The sequence below is a fragment of the Pipistrellus hanaki genome (assembly GCF_964339955.1).
Source record: "Pipistrellus hanaki genome assembly, chromosome: 16".
Classification (NCBI taxonomy): domain Eukaryota; kingdom Metazoa; phylum Chordata; class Mammalia; order Chiroptera; family Vespertilionidae; genus Pipistrellus; species Pipistrellus hanaki.
The window spans coordinates 39,323,221-39,339,491 of record NC_140518.1 but is presented as its reverse complement, the minus strand read 5'-3'; the positions used below and the strand labels follow the sequence as shown (position 1 = coordinate 39,339,491).

Genomic DNA, 16,271 nt, shown 5'->3' with positions numbered 1-16,271 from the left:
CTCTCCCATCGATGTTTCTAACTCTCTATCTCTCTCCCTTCCTCTCTGCAAAAAAATCAATAAAATATATTTTAAGGGGGGAAAAAAAAGGGTCCGTTCCCCTCCGGGGGGCCTTGCCCGGGCCGCATTCCAGCCCCAGGGGAGGGAGGCTCTGCCTGCCCCCCACCCGCACCCAGCCCCGGGGAGGGGGGGGGGGGTTCAGGGCAGAGCGCCCTCCCGCGGACACCCCTGGACCGAACCCCGTTCCCTTCCTCCCGCCTGGACGCCAGCATCTGTCAGCCCTGCTTCTCCCCAAAGTCCCTGCAGGTGAACGCGGATGCAGAGCGGCCCGGCCAGGAGGTCAGGGGCCAGAGGTCAGAGGGCGCCGCCCGGCCCCACGTGTGGTCCACGGAACCCGCGGCGCCCGTTGCTAGGCAACCAGGTCTCTGGTGGCTGCTGCTCTCAGCCTCCAGCCGTTTCCCGTTTCCCCGGGCGCCTCTCAGACTCCCGCCCTCTGGACCCCGAAAAGCAGGCCAAAGGAGAAGCGAGAGCCCGCCACGCCCGAGCTCCCTGCGGCTCCACCACCCAACCCCTCTTTTCCCGCGGAGGCTGGGCTGCCCGGGCCTGAGACCGCCGCCACCATGAGTCTGGGCATCATGGAGGAGGAGGACCTGGCCGAGTACTTCCGGCTGCAGTATGGGGAGCGGCTGCTCCAGCTGCTCCAGTGAGTGTCCCCCCCCCACCCCCCCCACCCACCCCCCCCCCCCCCCCCCCCCCCCCCCCCCGGGCCCAGGGCCGCCCCCTCTGGGCAGGGACCTCCCATTCCCACCCCTCCTTCTCCTATGACCCAGGGACCCAGATCGTCCTGCCCCCTCCCCTGGCACCAATCCACCCCCATCCCGGATCCCCACCCCTCACTCATCACCCTGCTTCACCTTGCTCCTTGGACTTCCACACAGCACACTCAGCACACTCAGAGCAGGCAGGGCTCCCTCCCCTCCCCATGGCTGTCTGGCTTACTCCCAGCCCAGCCCGCCCCAGCCCCTCTGGCCCATGTCTTGGACAGGAAGTTCCCCCACATCGAGGAGCAGTCGGACTCCCCCTCTATCCAGCTCCTGGAGAAGAAGAAGGAGGCCAAGATCATGCACCATGCCATGTTGCATAAGAAGGAGGTGGGTTTCTTACAAGGGTATTTCTTGGATCACATGATCTCACACATTTAAAGGAAATAATGAACAACATAAACTGATGAACAAAAACAGACCCAGAGAAAGAGAAGCAGCGATCAGACTCTCAAACCTCAGAGGGAAAGTAGGGGGAAGGGGAAGAGATCAACCAAAGGACTTGTGTGCATGCATATGGGCCTACCCAGTGGCCAAGGACACCAGGGGGGTGGGGGCATATGTAGGGAGGGGTTTGGGATGGGAATGGGGGGATAAGGACAATTATGTGATACCATAATCGATAAAAAAAAAATTTAAAAAAAGAAGGAGGTGGGAAACTGGGGGAGGGGTGCAGGGGCCACAGGGACAGCTCTTCATTTTGGGGGTGGCTTTGACTAACGCTGGGACTCCTGGATGGTGCTTCCATGTTGCCTCTGCAAAAACAATCCCAGGCTTGTGGGGTGCCAGTGTCCCCGGATGCTCTGCTCTGAACCTGGCATGGGGTGGAAAGTGGGGGGGAGGGAGCCTGGGGAGGGAGGCGCTGGGGCAGAGGACGCTGGGCCTCCCTTGGTTCCCATGCCAAAGGCCCTCCTGACCGTCCTGCTCCCTGCACCCCAAGACATTTCAGCGGAGAATGGAAACTCTGAACCTGCGCTGGGAGGAGCTGGGCGTCAAGGAGGCCCAGCTGAAGGCCCACATTCAGAAGTTCGAGCAGTTTATCCAGGTATCGGGGTGTGCGGCCGCCCCCAGTGACACCCACACTCCGGTCCCCACCCCCACGCCCTGCCTCTCCTCCTCCTCCTCGCTTTGGCTGACTCCTCACCCCGGGTCAGATGTCTCTCGGTGCTCAACAATGCCTGGGGCTCCTCCCTTTAGGTCCCCCTTATTGCTGTTGGTGATTTCTTGTTTGTCTGTCGGTCTCTGCTCCTTCTAGGTATCTGTTTACAATTTCCTTTCCCATACCTGACACACATGATGCATCGAACGAATGAATGAATGCATGCACGCACTAGGGGCAGGGCGAGGCACTTGGAGGCACAGAGATGAATCAGGCAGAGTTTTAGTCTCCCCAGTCACCCCATCCTTCCCTCCTGGCACTGTGGGTCCAGGGAGGGGGCGGTGGAAGGACCGGGCACCAGAGGCCACGCGGAGGCCACGCCTCTCCGTGGGTCCTTTGAGAAGCGATGTCACCATTTTAAAACCCAGATTTCTCCAGGAAGGAGTCTGGGGAGTCCTGCTCTGGAGCCCTCCGGTGGTGCTCTGGGCGCAGCCAGGTGGGGGGGGGAAGCAGAGGGACTAGGCTCAGTCTCCAGCGGTGCGCTTCCTCTGACGGACAGAGGAGAGCCAGTGGAGTGGCTGGGCAGCAGGGAATGTGGGGGACAGGGTTCTCCAACTGGTCACCATTGGCGTCACTTATTCCAAATGCAGACCCTGGCGCTCCCCTCGCCTTGCTCTCAGAGGCCCCAGGCCGGGCCCAGGCAGCCACATGTGTAAGAAGTCCCTCCGGGGGTTGAGATGCACAGTGGGACTTAAAAACCACTGGAGTGGGGCCTCCAGTCTTCTCCGGGGCTGGCAGGGACAGGCCAGTCCCCGTGTCCTCCCCACGCGCATCCAAAGGCTCCCGCACACACGCCGTCCGTGTGGGACCCAGGGAAAGGAGCCGCACGCGTGCCCTGGGAGGGGCGGGCTCGCCCTCTGACCTCGGGGGGAGGGCTCTGCAGGAGGCAGCGGGGGGCCGGCCTGGATTGCAGCGGCTGAGGGTCCTGGCTGTTTCTGGGCCTGGAATTGTGTGCACATCTCCGCCTGCCCGAGCCTGTTGCCAGTGGGAGCTCCTGGCTGCATGCTCTCTGGCGTGGCCTTGCCCCAGGCCCTCTGGAGCAGGCTCCCCTCCCCACCCCCACCCCCAAGCTCATCTCCCTATGGCTTGAGCACTGTTGCCCCAGCTTTTGAGAGGAGGAGAGGAACTACTGCCTCTCATTTCTACAGTGGGAGAAACTGAGGCACCAAATACCAAATCGGGAGAAAACTCAGGCCTTCTTGCCACCTGGATGGTCCCTGCCCATCCTCAGGGTGACCTGGGCTCAGCAAACCTGGGCCCCGGGGGAGGGAGGGTACCACCAGCTGGGCTCCAGGGAAGGGCAGGAGGGTGCCTGGCAGACACCACCTCCCTGGCCCCAGGAGAACGACCAGAAACGGATCCGCGCCCTGAAGAAAGCCAACAAGGAGAGAGACCTCAAGAGGCAGCGCATGCGTGAGCTGGCCAAGGCCAAGCAGGAGATGGCGGCCCTGCGGCTGCAGCACCAGCGGCTGAGCGCCAAGCTGCAGAACTACTCCATCTTCAACAAGTACCTGGAGAAGGTGGTGGAGAACTCCGAGGTGAGTGGGGGTGGGGAGGGGCGCCTTCCTCGGCCCCACCTCCCAGGCCTGGGCCTGGGGCTCCAGGGGCCGTAGGGACCCTCTGCAGGGATGCCCACCCTCCTCTGGGGCAGCTGGGAAAGGCCCTGGTCGGGGCGGGGGGCTGGGCGTTCAGTGTGTGCCGGGCACACGCGTGACCTCATTGGGCTCACGCCCCGCCCCGAGGGGGACGCGGAGGCTCAGAGAGGGAGCCGCTCAGGGCCTCACAGCCGGCCCGTGGCTGAGCGCTGGCTTCTAACCGCCCCTCTGCGGGCCCCGCAGGGCACTGACCACTGCTCTTCCCGCAGCCGCCTCGCTGCCACAGCGACGGGAACTGCCCGCCCTCTCCCCGCCCATGCACCCCGCAGTCCGGCTGACCTTGGCCGACAGGGCTGTGGACTGTGCAGAGCCACGTGCATGTGACGGTCTCAGTAGACAATCTGAGAAAGCTCAGACGAGACATGCAGCTTGAAACCATGGCGTGCACGTGCAGTATCGATTGGTAGAGTACAGCGCTATCCATGTATTTTCTCAGCAATACTCTAACACAGTATACAATACCCCTCACATACAACATACGTGTTATCGACTGACTGTTCATGTCATCAGTAGGCTCCCGGTCAGCAGCGGGCTGGCGGTGGTGACGTTTCGGGGAGCAGAGGCTGTGTGTGGCTTTCCCCTGCACAGGCATCGCCCCCTCAGCCCCGCATTGTCCGAGGGCAGCGGGTCCCACAGTGTCCACCCGCCTCCTTTCAGCCTACCTTCGCCCTTTCCTCTGGGCCCTCCTTCCCTCCGCTGTCCTCCTCCCTCCGGCCCTTCCCCCTCAGGCTCCTCCGGGGCTCCCCTCCCCAGCTCCTCCTGGCACATGCCTCCGGTCTCTGTCCCGCCCTCCCCCTCTTTCCCTGATCCTCCCTGGGCCTCCGTGGGGCCGCCCCGGCAGGGCTCTCCACGCTGTCTCCCATGTGACAGCGGGAGGTAGCACCCCCATGGGGCAGAGTGAGTCTGAGATGCCCCTCCTGTGGATGGATGCCCCGTGGCGGCTGCGGAGAGACGAAGGGTGCACTGAGGAGAGGGGCCTGTGTCTCGCTGTCCTGTCTCCCTCCTGAGGTCAGGCCCCTGCATCTAATTTATCGCGTCTAGGACTCAGCTCATCTGCTTCCTGCCATCTCCAGCCAGTCCCTGCTGGTGTGTCTGGTATGGTGCATGGCGTGAACACCCACAGCCTCCACCCACAGCCTCCACCCACAGCCTCTACCCACAGCCTGCCACTTACAGCCTCCCACTCAGCCTCCCACCCACAGCCTCCACCCACAGCCTCCCACTCACAGCCTCCACCCACAGCCTCCACCCACAGCCTCCCTCCCACAGCCTCCCTCCACAGCCTCCCACTCAGCCTCCCACCCACGGCCTCCTACCCACAGCCTCCCTCCCACAGCCTCCACCCACAGCCTCCCACCCACAGCCTCTACCCACAGCCTCCACCCACAGCCTCCACCCATAGCCTCCACCCACAGCCTCCACTCACAGCCTCCACCCACAGCCTCCACCCACAGCCTCCTACCCACAGCCTCCTACCCACAGCCTTCACCCACAGCCGCCCACCCACAGCCTCCACCCACAGCCTCCCACTCAGCCTCCCAACCACAGCCTCCACCCACAGCCTCCCACTCACACCCTCCCACCCACAGCCTCTACCCGCAGCTTCACCAGAACTTGAGCCTCATCCTCGACTCTTCCTCCTCCTCATTCCCCAGAGCCATCAATCAGAGTCCTGGTCTGATCTGCCTCCTACGTATTTCTGGAATCTGGTCCCTGCCTTTCCTCACCCAGACCACAGTGTGCCTCACCTGGAGCTCACGTTTGTACTTTCCCTGGCCACCAGCCTGTCCCTTCTACAGCCAGTGCCCCCACCTCTGATTCTTTCTCTCTCTCCTTCTTTCAAAACATTTTAAGCAGACTGAGAAGTATAGAGAAATATAAAACAGCACCCAAGTACTCACCACAGCTTTGTCAAATCTTAATATTTCCCCCCAATTCTTTTTTCCTAATAGAACACTGTAGGCGATGTGCGCCCCCCCACACCCACACTTCCCTCTCCTGAGAGGTCGCCGGGCCTCCCGATTTCCTCATTCTCATCCATGTGATTGTTTTCATTGCTTTGGCAACATATTACATACCCATCAACCGCTAATCTATCGTACATGTCCTTTTGTGACTTTCTTTTTCCCATCAATATTTTAAACCCTTTTTATTATGTAAAATTTCGAACATATGCAAAAATAGACAGAACAGTCTATTGACTGTCCATTACTCATCACCTAATTCCAGCAATTATCAACTCATAGTCAAATCCCCCAGACCTCCCACCTCTGCCATTTTCAAGCAAATTTTTTTTATCCCTAAGTATTTCTGTCTGTAACTCTAATAAAGAAGAGCTTTTTAAATGTAGTCCCAATGCCATTGTCACACCTAGGGAAATGTGTTAGTAATCCCTTGATGTTAAATATCCAGTTGATGTTAAAAATCCCCCCCTTATTGCACAAATGCTGTTTGGACCGTTGGTTTGTTCTAATCAGGGCCCAAACCAGGTCCCCACGCGGCATTTGGTGGGTGTTTCTCGAGTCTCAGGCATTATTATGATGACCAAAATAAGCCAAACCTGAAAGAGGACATATTGCGGGATGCCACTGATGTGTTTACAAACAGGTAGTGATGTGTCTTCGATGAAAGAAGTCACCATTCTGATTTCCTTGGTAGGAGGGGCAGAAGACCCCTCTACGGGAATGTCCTATCGGCCCTTCTTCACATGGAACTAGAATCCTGCTGTAAAGGAAAGGACTCCTTAGAGCAGTGGTTCTCAACCTTTCTAAGGCCTCAACCCTTTAATACAGTTCCTCATGTTGTGGTGACCCCCAACCATAAAATTATTTTTGTTGCTACTTCATCACTGTAATTTTGCTCCTGTTATGAATCGTAATATAAATATCTTTATTTTCCAATGGTCTTAGGTGACCCTGCTAGCCGTTCTCAACCTGTGGGCCGTGACCTGTAGAGCCTAAGACCAGCCTAAGTAGCAACGAAAATAATTTACATAAATTACAGTTATGAAGTAGCAACGAAAATAATTTTATGGTTGGGGGTCACCACACCATGGGGAGCTGTATTAAAGGGTCGTGGCATTAGGAAGGCTGAGAACCACTGGTCTAAGGAGTCCTTTCCTTTACGGCAGGATTCTAGTTACAGGTGCAGAGGAACCACTGCCTGAGAGAGAACCTTCCCTTCGTCAACTGCTTGGTCCCTGTGTGGGTCGTAAAGAAGCTACCCAAATGCTCGATTCTTTTCAGAACAGTGCTCTGGTTCTCCATCATCCTCCGAAAGCGACCTGTGCTGCTGTTATCATCATTGCAAACTCACGGGTTTTTAACACGTTTGATGTTTTAACACTTTGCACCTTTTCTTCCTGACGTTCCAAGTGTCCCATCTTTGGACAGAGGGAGCCTCTTCAGGTTGGCACCGGGTCCTTCTGCCATCCACACCGAGTCTGGAGAGCTGCCTCTGGTAGCTCGGTGTGGCCCATTCCTTTCAACTTGTGTGCTGTGCACCCTGTGCTGGGTGAACTTCAACACACAGACATAATGTTCTCTCTCTGCTTCTTAAAACCCATCCGTGGATGAAGTTCACCCTCCTCTTCAGGGTTCTCCGGGCACTTTTTTTTACTTCTCCGGGTGATCTCTCTCCCGCATCTTGAACTCGGGTCATTCATACTAAAAAACGTTCTTGAGCTTCCTGAACATGCCACACACACCCATGATCTTTCACCAGGCTCTTCCCTCTACCTGTGATCCTTCCGCACCTCTCCTCCCCAAACCCACCCCCACCCCCACCCCATACCTTTGCCTGGCTGTCTTCTGTTCATACCTCCGCTCTCATTTCAGGCATCCTTTCCCTGAGGAAACCTTTTCGGTTCCCGTCTCCTCTGATGCTGGGCTGGGTGGCCCTTGCCCAGAGGCACCCTTGGGGAAAGGCCAGCAGGCAGACCCCAGACACCAGGCTATCCCTGGACATGCCACCCGATGGACAAAGTGCTCAGGCAGTGTCCCCCGGGTGGCCGGAGAGCCCACTCTGATAGACGCCTGGGGCGGGGAGCTGGCACCCGGGACTGGTGCTCACACCGCCGTCATCCCTTCTGCTGAGCGGGGCCTGCGAGGCATGGCTCTGGACCGGAGGAGGCAGCGGAGCCTGGCAGGCCTGCTGACCCGCTGGTACCCTCTGCAGCCCCTGCCGGAGCGCGGGCTCAGCAGATGAGGACTACCAGAGAGCGCCACATTGAAGACATGACCCTCACAGTCCGTCCTGCCCCCTCCCCCAGCCAGATAAGGCTTATCGCTCTGCTGTAACTGACTACCTACTTGTCTGTTTTGCCTCCACACCACCCCAAATCGCCGGCTTTATGAGAGCAGGGTCTGCCTGGCTTATCTCCGGCTCTGTCCCCAGCAGTCAGCGAAGTTCCTGGGTTGTGGTGGTTCTCGGTGCATTCCTGGTGAATAGAATCATCATCGCCTTGGGAAACATCTCAGAACGCACCCTCCCCCTCGCACAGACGTGCAGTTCTCTCTGCGTCTCAAAATCCTTCCGGGGGTGAAGCCCGCGCCCCTCCCAGGGCTCCCTGGGCCCCGCTTTCACTTCTCCAGGGGGCCTCTCCCTCCCCTTCTTGATCTCGGGTCATCCATACTAATCTTTCTTGAGCTTCCCGAACACACCGCATATGTTCCGTCATCTTTCCCCAGCTGTTCCCTGCAGCAATTTGCAACCCTAAAATCACCTGGGAGGGGGAAGGGATTGAAGAGGAGTTGCAAAATTCAGATGCCACGGTCCACTTCAGACCTGTTTATTCATCCCAATCTCTGGGGCTGGAGCCTGCCACTGTCCTTTTTAAAGTTCCTCCCATGATCCCAATGCGCAGCAAGACTGAGAACTCTTGGTCCAGTTGCATGTACCGTTAGGTGACCAGACGTCCTGCTTTGGGCGGGACAGTCCCAATTCTTAACAATTTGTCCCGCATCCCCCGGCGTTTTTTTAAAAAAAAAGTCCCGATCTTTGGAAATAATCTTTTAAATCTTCTGAATTTTTTTAAAATGCCGTGGGACGCCGGACAAATTGTAAAAATCGGGACTGTCCCGCCAAAAGCGGGACGCCTGGTCACCTTCTTATGGCCCATGGCCCATACCAACCCAAGAGGAATGAGCAGCGGGACTCCAATGTCCTCAGAGCTTCTGCCCCCTGACCTTGGCCTAGGGCCTCTCTGCCAGGCCGGAAGCTGGCGGGTAACGGGCCGCGGTAGGGCCCCGGGACTGCGGGGCTGTGAACAAAGCCCCCGTTGCAGTTCGAGGAGATCCACGAGGTGATGGCGCGGCACAAGACGCTGGTGAGCATGCACCAGGACCTCATGCAGTCGGCGCAGGAGGGCCAGGAGAAGATCGAGCGCGCCAAGGCCCGGCTGGCGCGCTACATGGAGGAGAAGGACGACGAGATCCTGCAGCACAACAACGAGCTGGCGCGCCTGCAGATGCGCTTCGACCGCGCCCGCAGCGACGTCATCATCTGGGTGAGCCACCCGCGGGGCTGCGGAGTGACTGAGGGAGGGACAGGCGCACACACACACACACACACACACAGAGACTGCCCTCACCTCTCTCCCCCATGTCCTCCCCAGGAATCCCGCTGGGCGCACATCCAGAACACCGCTGCCAAGAAGACCCTCTTGCTCGGCACCATCAAAATGGCAACGCTGAACCTCTTCCAGATCGTGAGCAAGCAGCTAAAGGAGACGACCTTCGTGTCCCTGGAGGACACGCACAAACAGCTGGACATGGTAAGAGGAGGCGCAGGTGCCAGCTGGGCGGTGTCTACTGAACCAGGACGGTGCCTGGCTGGTTGAGTGGAGGAAAGAACCAGATAGAGCCGGGTTAACAGGGTTCCAGTCACCTGGGGTCTGAGGAGTGCTGCAGGGCCCCATCCCAGAGCCTCTGAATCAGCGGGACTGGAGTGAGAACCCACGAATTTCCATTTTCTTTTTAATCCTCACCCGAGGATGTGTGTGGTTTGTCTTTTTAATTGAACTTGATGACAAATTGTGGTGTGTGTTTTTTATTGATTTTAGAGAGAGAGGAAAGGAAAGGAAGAGGGGGAGGGAGAGGAGAGAGAGGAAGAGAGAGAGAGAGAGAGAGAGAGAGAGAGAGAGAGAGAGAGAGAGAGAGGTGAAAGAGAAACATCATCAAACCCAAAACCTGGCTCTGTACCCTGACCAGAATCGAACCCTCGGCACTTCAGCCCTCCGGTTCACAGAACAGTGCTCCAACCAGCTGAGTCACACCAGACAGGGCTGAATTTCCATTTTCAACGATCCCCAGGTGCTGGCCTGGGTTCCGCACTTTGAGAACCACGGCATTAGAACTGAGACCCGTTGGCTCCCATCAACAGAGACAGTAGCAGGGACCCACCACTGGATTCATTGTGCAAGACAGTCTGGTTAGATCCGGTGAGGTCCCGAAGGCTTGTGCCTGAGGCCCACGCTTTGGGAAAAGAGAGTGGCGGGGAGGGAGCAGGGAGGACAACCAGCAAGTTTAGGGAAGTCGTGGAGACATATTAGTACCAGTCTGAGATTTTCTCTTTGAAAGGAAATAACTTTTCACTGTCTGATCCAAAGCTATTTGATGCCATGTCACGTGCCACCTAAAGTCATCTCATTTCTGACCAAAGGTGAACACACCCCATACGTTAGGAGATTCCATAGCAGCCGATGCATTCACTATGTTTCTTTTTTTTTTTTTAATATATTTTATTTATTTTTAACAGAGAGGAAGGGAGAGGGATAGAAAGCTAGAAACATCGATGAGAGAAACGCCGACCAGCTGCCTCCTGCACACCTCCTACTGGGGATGTGCCCGCAACCAATGTACATGCCCTTGACCAGGATCGAACCTGGGACCTTTCAGTCCACAGACCGATGCTCTATCCATTGAGCCAAACCGGTTTCGGCTCACTATGTTTCTTGCAATGTGCAGAAAACCATTCCTTTAAAGCAAACGTCTTCAGCTCTGCTGTGAAGGAGTAAAAAGTAAGCTCTCAAGCTGTGATTTTTTGTTTTGTTCCCTACTGTATCCCAGTGTCTAGAACAATGCCAGCCCCATGGTAGGCCTCAACAAGTATTTGGTGAATGAAGATCAAACACAAGCTACAAAAAGCAATTGATTAAGAGGCATTTCCCCTGCTTAACAACAACAAAAAGGTGAAAGTCATATGTAAAGGAGTTCACCCACCGACCAGCCAGCAAAAAGGCTTTCCCTAAACCAAAAATTCCGCCTCCCTCTTACGGCAAGTGAGGGCAGCGTTATGGACCGTCCAAAGACCGTGAAGGGAGTTTGTGAGAAAGTCTGTGCTGAAGCAGCAATTCTCAGACTTTTTGGTACCTGGATACCTTCACACGCTTTTTTTTTTTTTTTTTAAATATATTTTATTGATTTTTTTTTCTTTTACAGAGAGGAAGGGAGAGAGATAGAGAGCCAGAAACATCGATGAGAGAGAAACATCAACCAGCTGCCTCCTGCACACCCCCCACTGGAGATGTGCCCGCAACCAATGTACATGCCCTTGACCGGAACCGAACCTGGGACCCTTTAGTCCACAGACCGATGCTCTATCCACTGAGCCAAACTGGTTTCGGCTACCTTCACACTCTAAAAATTTATTGAAAACCCTCAAAGAGCTTCTGTGTATATCAGTCATATCTACTGGTACTTACCATATTAAGAAACTCAAACAGAAAAGTTAAAAAATAGTTAATAATTCATTCATTTTTAAATGACAAGAAGCATATGAACATAAATAGCTTTTTTAATGAAAAATCCATTTTCCAAAGCTATTTTGTGGGATGAGTGGCGTATTGGACCCTTTCACAAATCCCCTTAGTGTCTGGCTGCATGGAGGTCGGTGGCTTCTCGTGGCTGCTTTTGCCTTCGTTCTGTTGGGACAGCCCGTGTCACTGAGACATCCTACTCTGGTAGACGCTGCACACTCATGAAAGAATAAGAGCGAAAAACACAAATAACATCTTAGATTAGAGAGAGAGTTTGGGCCTTGCAGCCCCCTCCCCAGCGGCGGGGTCTCAGGCACTCTGGGGGTCCTTGGGCCCCTTCCCTTTGGCTGTTGTGAAGACAGGTGGGCAGGGGGCCGTGAGCCCAGCTCCTCGCCTCTGCCTGAGCACCCATGCTCAGAGCCTCGCTTCCAGCTCATCTACTCCAAAATGTGAGCTTTCTGACTCCCTTTCCATCTGGATTTGTCTCCACAGGAATACTTACGATGGCCCAAATGTTCTTTTAAAATATTCCCCTTCATCCCCAAAGGATAGGAGCCTACTGAGAGAAACACACACGACCAAGTAGCCGGAACCATTGAAAATAAGGACCAGGAAAAACATAAGTTGAAATCCAAGGTCAGGGCAAGAGAGAGAAATAAAGACTGTCAATTCTGGCCTTAGAAAGGGCAGATGTTGAAGCTGGGCTTTCTGGTGACCAGAAGGAAGAGCAACACGCAGCTCTGGTACCAAAATGAGAAAACATACGTTTTCCTCAGAAAAAGGGATCCTTTCCCAGCTCTTCGTTCTAACTGAAATTCCTCAAGGAGGAGGCTTCTGAGGTTCTCAGTGAACAACGTTCTGGGCAAATCCCTGCAGCCGACCCAAGCTCGGCTTCGGGAGCCACTTACACAGAAGCAGGAGCACCGCACACAGTGCAGCCTGCAGACGGCCGAGACCGCGGGATTCCACGTGCTGCGCGGGGGAAGGGCCAGAGCGGCATCTTCCAAGCTGGGCTCAGACATTTCCGTGGGGGGAAATCAAAGGACTCTATGGACTCATAAATTTTGGAAACTCTAAAGGAAAACCAAGTTGCATGGTTTGTAAATATGGGACTCCACAGAGTCCTGAGGCTCTCGAAGGAGATTCAATATAATTATGTTTAGCCGGGGCCGGTTTGGCTCAGTGGATAGAGCGTCGGCCTGCGGACTGAAGGGTCCCGGGTTCGATTCCGGTCAAGGGCATGTGCCTTGGTTGCGGGCACATCCCCAGTGGGGGATGTGCAAGAGGCAGCTGGTTGGTGTTTCTCTCTCATCGACGTTTCTAACTTTCTGTCCCTCTCAATTCCTCTCTGTGTAAAATCAATAAAATATATTTTTTTAAAAAAAGAATTAAAATAATAATAATAATAATAATAATAATTTATGTTTAATGTTTCTGGAACTTGCTGGACCATGGAACCCTATTGTGAGAACATCGTTTGGGAAACGCTGGGCTTGTCTTCCCTGTCACCTTGGGAAAGTTCCTGTGATTCGCTGACTCTTGGTTTCCTCTTTTGCAAAACAGGCGTGACATCGGTAATGGTACCGGTATTAGCTCCTGACAGAGCTGCTGGGAGTTCGGGACAGTCCCATCTCCAGGGACATTCTTGAAAAGGAGAAATGCTAGAACTGTGATCTTAGGGAGTCATCTAGACCCGTGGTTGGCAAACTGCGGCTCACGAGCCACATGCGGCTCTCTGGCCCCTTGAGTGTGGCTCTTCCACAAAATACCACGCCTGGGCGAGTCTATGTTGGAGAAGTGGCGTTAGAAGAAGTTTAAGTTTAAAAAATGTGGCTCTCAAAAGAAATATCAATGATCCTGTTGATATTTGGCTCTGTGGAATCATGAGTTTGCCGCCCACTGGTCTAGGCCAAGCTTTCCTCCCTCTTCCCTTTGTAAAGGTGAAGCTCCTGAGTCCCAGAAAGATGAAGGGATTTCCCCAGAGCTGCATGGGGACCCAGGCCTCTAACTTGTTTCCACCGTCGAACTGACCTCATGTTCCTTCAAACAGAAGCCAGCGCCCTCGCCTGTTTGGCTCAGTGGATAGAGCACAGGCCTGCGGACTGAAGGGTCCCCAGTTCGATTCGGTCAAGGACACGTACCTCGGTTGCAGGCTTGACCCTGGTCAGGGTGCATGAGGGAGGCAACCAATCAATGTTTCTCTGTGTGTGTGTCTGTCTCTCCCTCTCCTTTCCTCCCTCTCTCTCTCAAAATAAATAAAAATAGATAAATAAATAGGAAAATATCCTGGAGTGAGGATTAACCAAAAAATAAATAGAATAAAACATAAAAAAAATAAGCCAGCAAAGAGAATCCAAACTTCCCAGGTGACTGAAGATCAATGAGCATAAGGAGCATCAGTTCCGGGTTTCAGGTGAATGACTCCTTCAAGATTATCCCGAGGGGGAGCGCGCTCCGCCCCACCCTGCTGGACCTGCCTGCCAAATGCCCCCGTCCCCCCTCCTCTCTCCTGTCGCCCTTCAGCCAGATTCCCAGCCTGGCTCCCTCCCATCCCCGCCTGCCTCCGGGAGTTCCAGCTCCACGGCTATTAGTGCAGTTAATCTACGAGCCTGGCCCTCCGTGGCCACTAGAATCATTGTCGAATGAGAGAGAGTGGCTGGGGGTGGTCACAGGAAGGGGGGGTGGGGGGCAGATGTGCTGTTTCTGGGTGGCGGCCTGTCGCTGGCAGGATCACATGGTCCCCTTGCCTTGTCAGATCCAGCAGTTCATCCAGGACCTGTCGGACATCTGGGCAGAGGTGAAGAAGAAGGACCAGGCGCCGCAGCAGATCCGGGTGTAAGGAGCCGCGTGAGCAGAGACGGAGAGAGAAGTTCCCGGTGAGCTGGCGCTCGGTCCGCCCGGTCCAGCCCTCTGGGGCCGGCGCTTTCTGCTGGCTGACACCCTGCCGGGTTTCCCCGCGGGCCTCCGCCCAGCCCTCGCCTGCACACATTAAATTCTATGAGAAGTTTGTTCCTAAGTTCTCGTGTGGGTTATTCACGGGGAAGAGGGCCAGTGGAGGAAAGGACACTCCCCACAAAGCACCCCCCCGGAAGCTGGTCACTAGGCTGCCTGGGGTCTAGGCACCAAATCTCAGGTCTCGTCTCCTCAGTGTGGCTCGCACACAGTAGGTCTTCATGGGGCCGCACCAGCGGGCAGGCACCTGGGGCTGTTTCCCCTCTGCCACTCCAAAGACCAGGTGTGAGGTGGGCCTTTCTAAGTGGGGTGCAGAGGCCCACTAGAAGCTATGAAGGCAGCTCCCCAAGTCAGAGTTCCAACTCTTCCCTGCTCTCCCACCCGCCGGGAACCCTAAAGCTACAACATGGTACCAGCCACGCTAACAGGAAGAGCAGGCTGGACGACGGCTTCTCCCAGCCAAACTAAACGGAGGAGGGGCCGACGGGGAGCTTTGCACTCAGCGTCCAAAACTCAGCCACACATTTCCAAAACCCTCAGCGGCAAAAGTCGGGTCAGAGGTGGACAGAGGAAGAGGCACTTACTGAGCATCACTTACTGTCCATCACCCCGGTGGAAACTGTGTCCCCGTCTTCCCCAACAGGCCGCTTGCCCAAGGACACCAGTCCAGAGGGCAGGGTGGGGACTCACCCTGGGCTGCCTGCCCCCCGCCTGGGCGCCCCCAGCCAGGCTGCCCTTCAGAGGACAGACACTGCCGCTGCCCCAACCAAAGAAGGCTGAGGAGCCCGCCCGACAGGCTCCTCGCGTCCTCCCTGGCCCTGTGACCCCAGAGCGATCCCCGTGACCCCGGGGGCTGCTGCAGTCTCCCCTCGGGGTCCTGCTCTGGGCTTTGTGCACACCGCCATCCATCTCAGCTTGGCTTCTGGACGAGCGGCATCAACAGCACCGGGGAACTCACCAGAAATGAGAATCGGAAACGGTGGGCCCCAGCCACCTGGGTTGCTATTTGTTTGTTTTCTGTGAATCGTCACCTGAGGATATTTTTCTATTGATTTTTAAAGGCAGTGGAAGGGAGAGAAGGAGGAGAAAAGAGAGAGAGAGAAATATCTATGTGAGAGAGAGAGAGAGACATCAGTTGGTTGCCTCCTGCATGTATCCCAGCTGGGCTGAAAAGCTCAACCTACAACCCAAGTAAGTGCCCTTGACTGGGAATCGAACCCGGGACCTTTTAGTGCGTGGGTCATTGCTCTAACCACTGAGCACACTGGCCATGGCACCATCTGGGTTTTAACAAGTCCTCCAGGTTTGAGAGCCGCTGCTTTGCAATGAGCCGAGCACTCTCAGGCTCCTATCACCTGCACCACGTGAAGCAACACACGTCAGGGACACCCTGTCTCGCCAGCTGCAGTCAGAGAAGCGGAGCCACAGGGGACAGACATCCATACGGGGCTGGCTGCAGGAGGTGTGGGCGCCCGCTGAGCACTCTCTGCAAAGCTGTTGTCTTCACACCTGACGCTGAGCCTTGAAATCCACAAGGGGAGGGAGTTGGGAGAGAAATCTGGGTGTAAAGTGGGGGAGATCCAAAAGGAGCCAGAATCCATTTACAGAACCTGGGGACAGACAGAAACCCATGCAGTCCTGGTCATTTCCAAAATCGGTGGTGTGCGTGCCCTACGTGGCCAGGACCCTTCACCTTGGAGCTGAGCACACACATCGGGCCCTTCAGCATGTCCCCCTGAACCCTGGACCCATGAAGCCCAAGTCTGACCCCATCAGGAGAGATTTGGGTCCAAGGAAAAGAAGATAGCATCAGGAGCCCATTGGAGTTCTCCAGCAAGGGAGGACACCAGCTCATTGGAGCAGAAGTAACTGACTGGTTCCGGAAATGAGTCATTCTCATCAGCACAGACAAGCAGGAGGGCTCCGGG

At 55.6% G+C, this 16,271-nt stretch overlaps 1 protein-coding gene across 1 annotated transcript; it reads left to right on the top strand.

Moving 5' to 3' along the window:
• Positions 1-347: 347 nt before the first annotated feature.
• On the top strand, positions 348-14,404 carry CCDC42 (coiled-coil domain containing 42). The gene is made up of 7 exons (XM_084863967.1): positions 348-703; positions 1,046-1,151; positions 1,762-1,866; positions 3,321-3,518; positions 8,920-9,141; positions 9,250-9,408; positions 14,147-14,404. Exons 1-7 carry the CDS (start codon positions 621-623, stop codon positions 14,228-14,230), a joined length of 957 nt encoding a protein of 318 aa, XP_084720093.1. The 5' UTR covers positions 348-620; the 3' UTR covers positions 14,231-14,404.
• The last annotated feature ends 1,867 nt before the right edge of the window (positions 14,405-16,271 follow it).

Bases quoted from the DNA above. Each gene is read 5' to 3' on its own strand.
- CCDC42 (XM_084863967.1), top strand. From the start codon at position 621: ATGAGTCTGGGCATCATGGAGGAGGAGGACCTGGCCGAGTACTTCCGG. The intron at 3,519-8,919 runs GTGAGTGGGGGT...CCCCCGTTGCAG, and splicing joins AGGTGGTGGAGAACTCCGAG to TTCGAGGAGATCCACGAGGT. The intron at 9,142-9,249 runs GTGAGCCACCCG...TGTCCTCCCCAG, and splicing joins GCAGCGACGTCATCATCTGG to GAATCCCGCTGGGCGCACAT.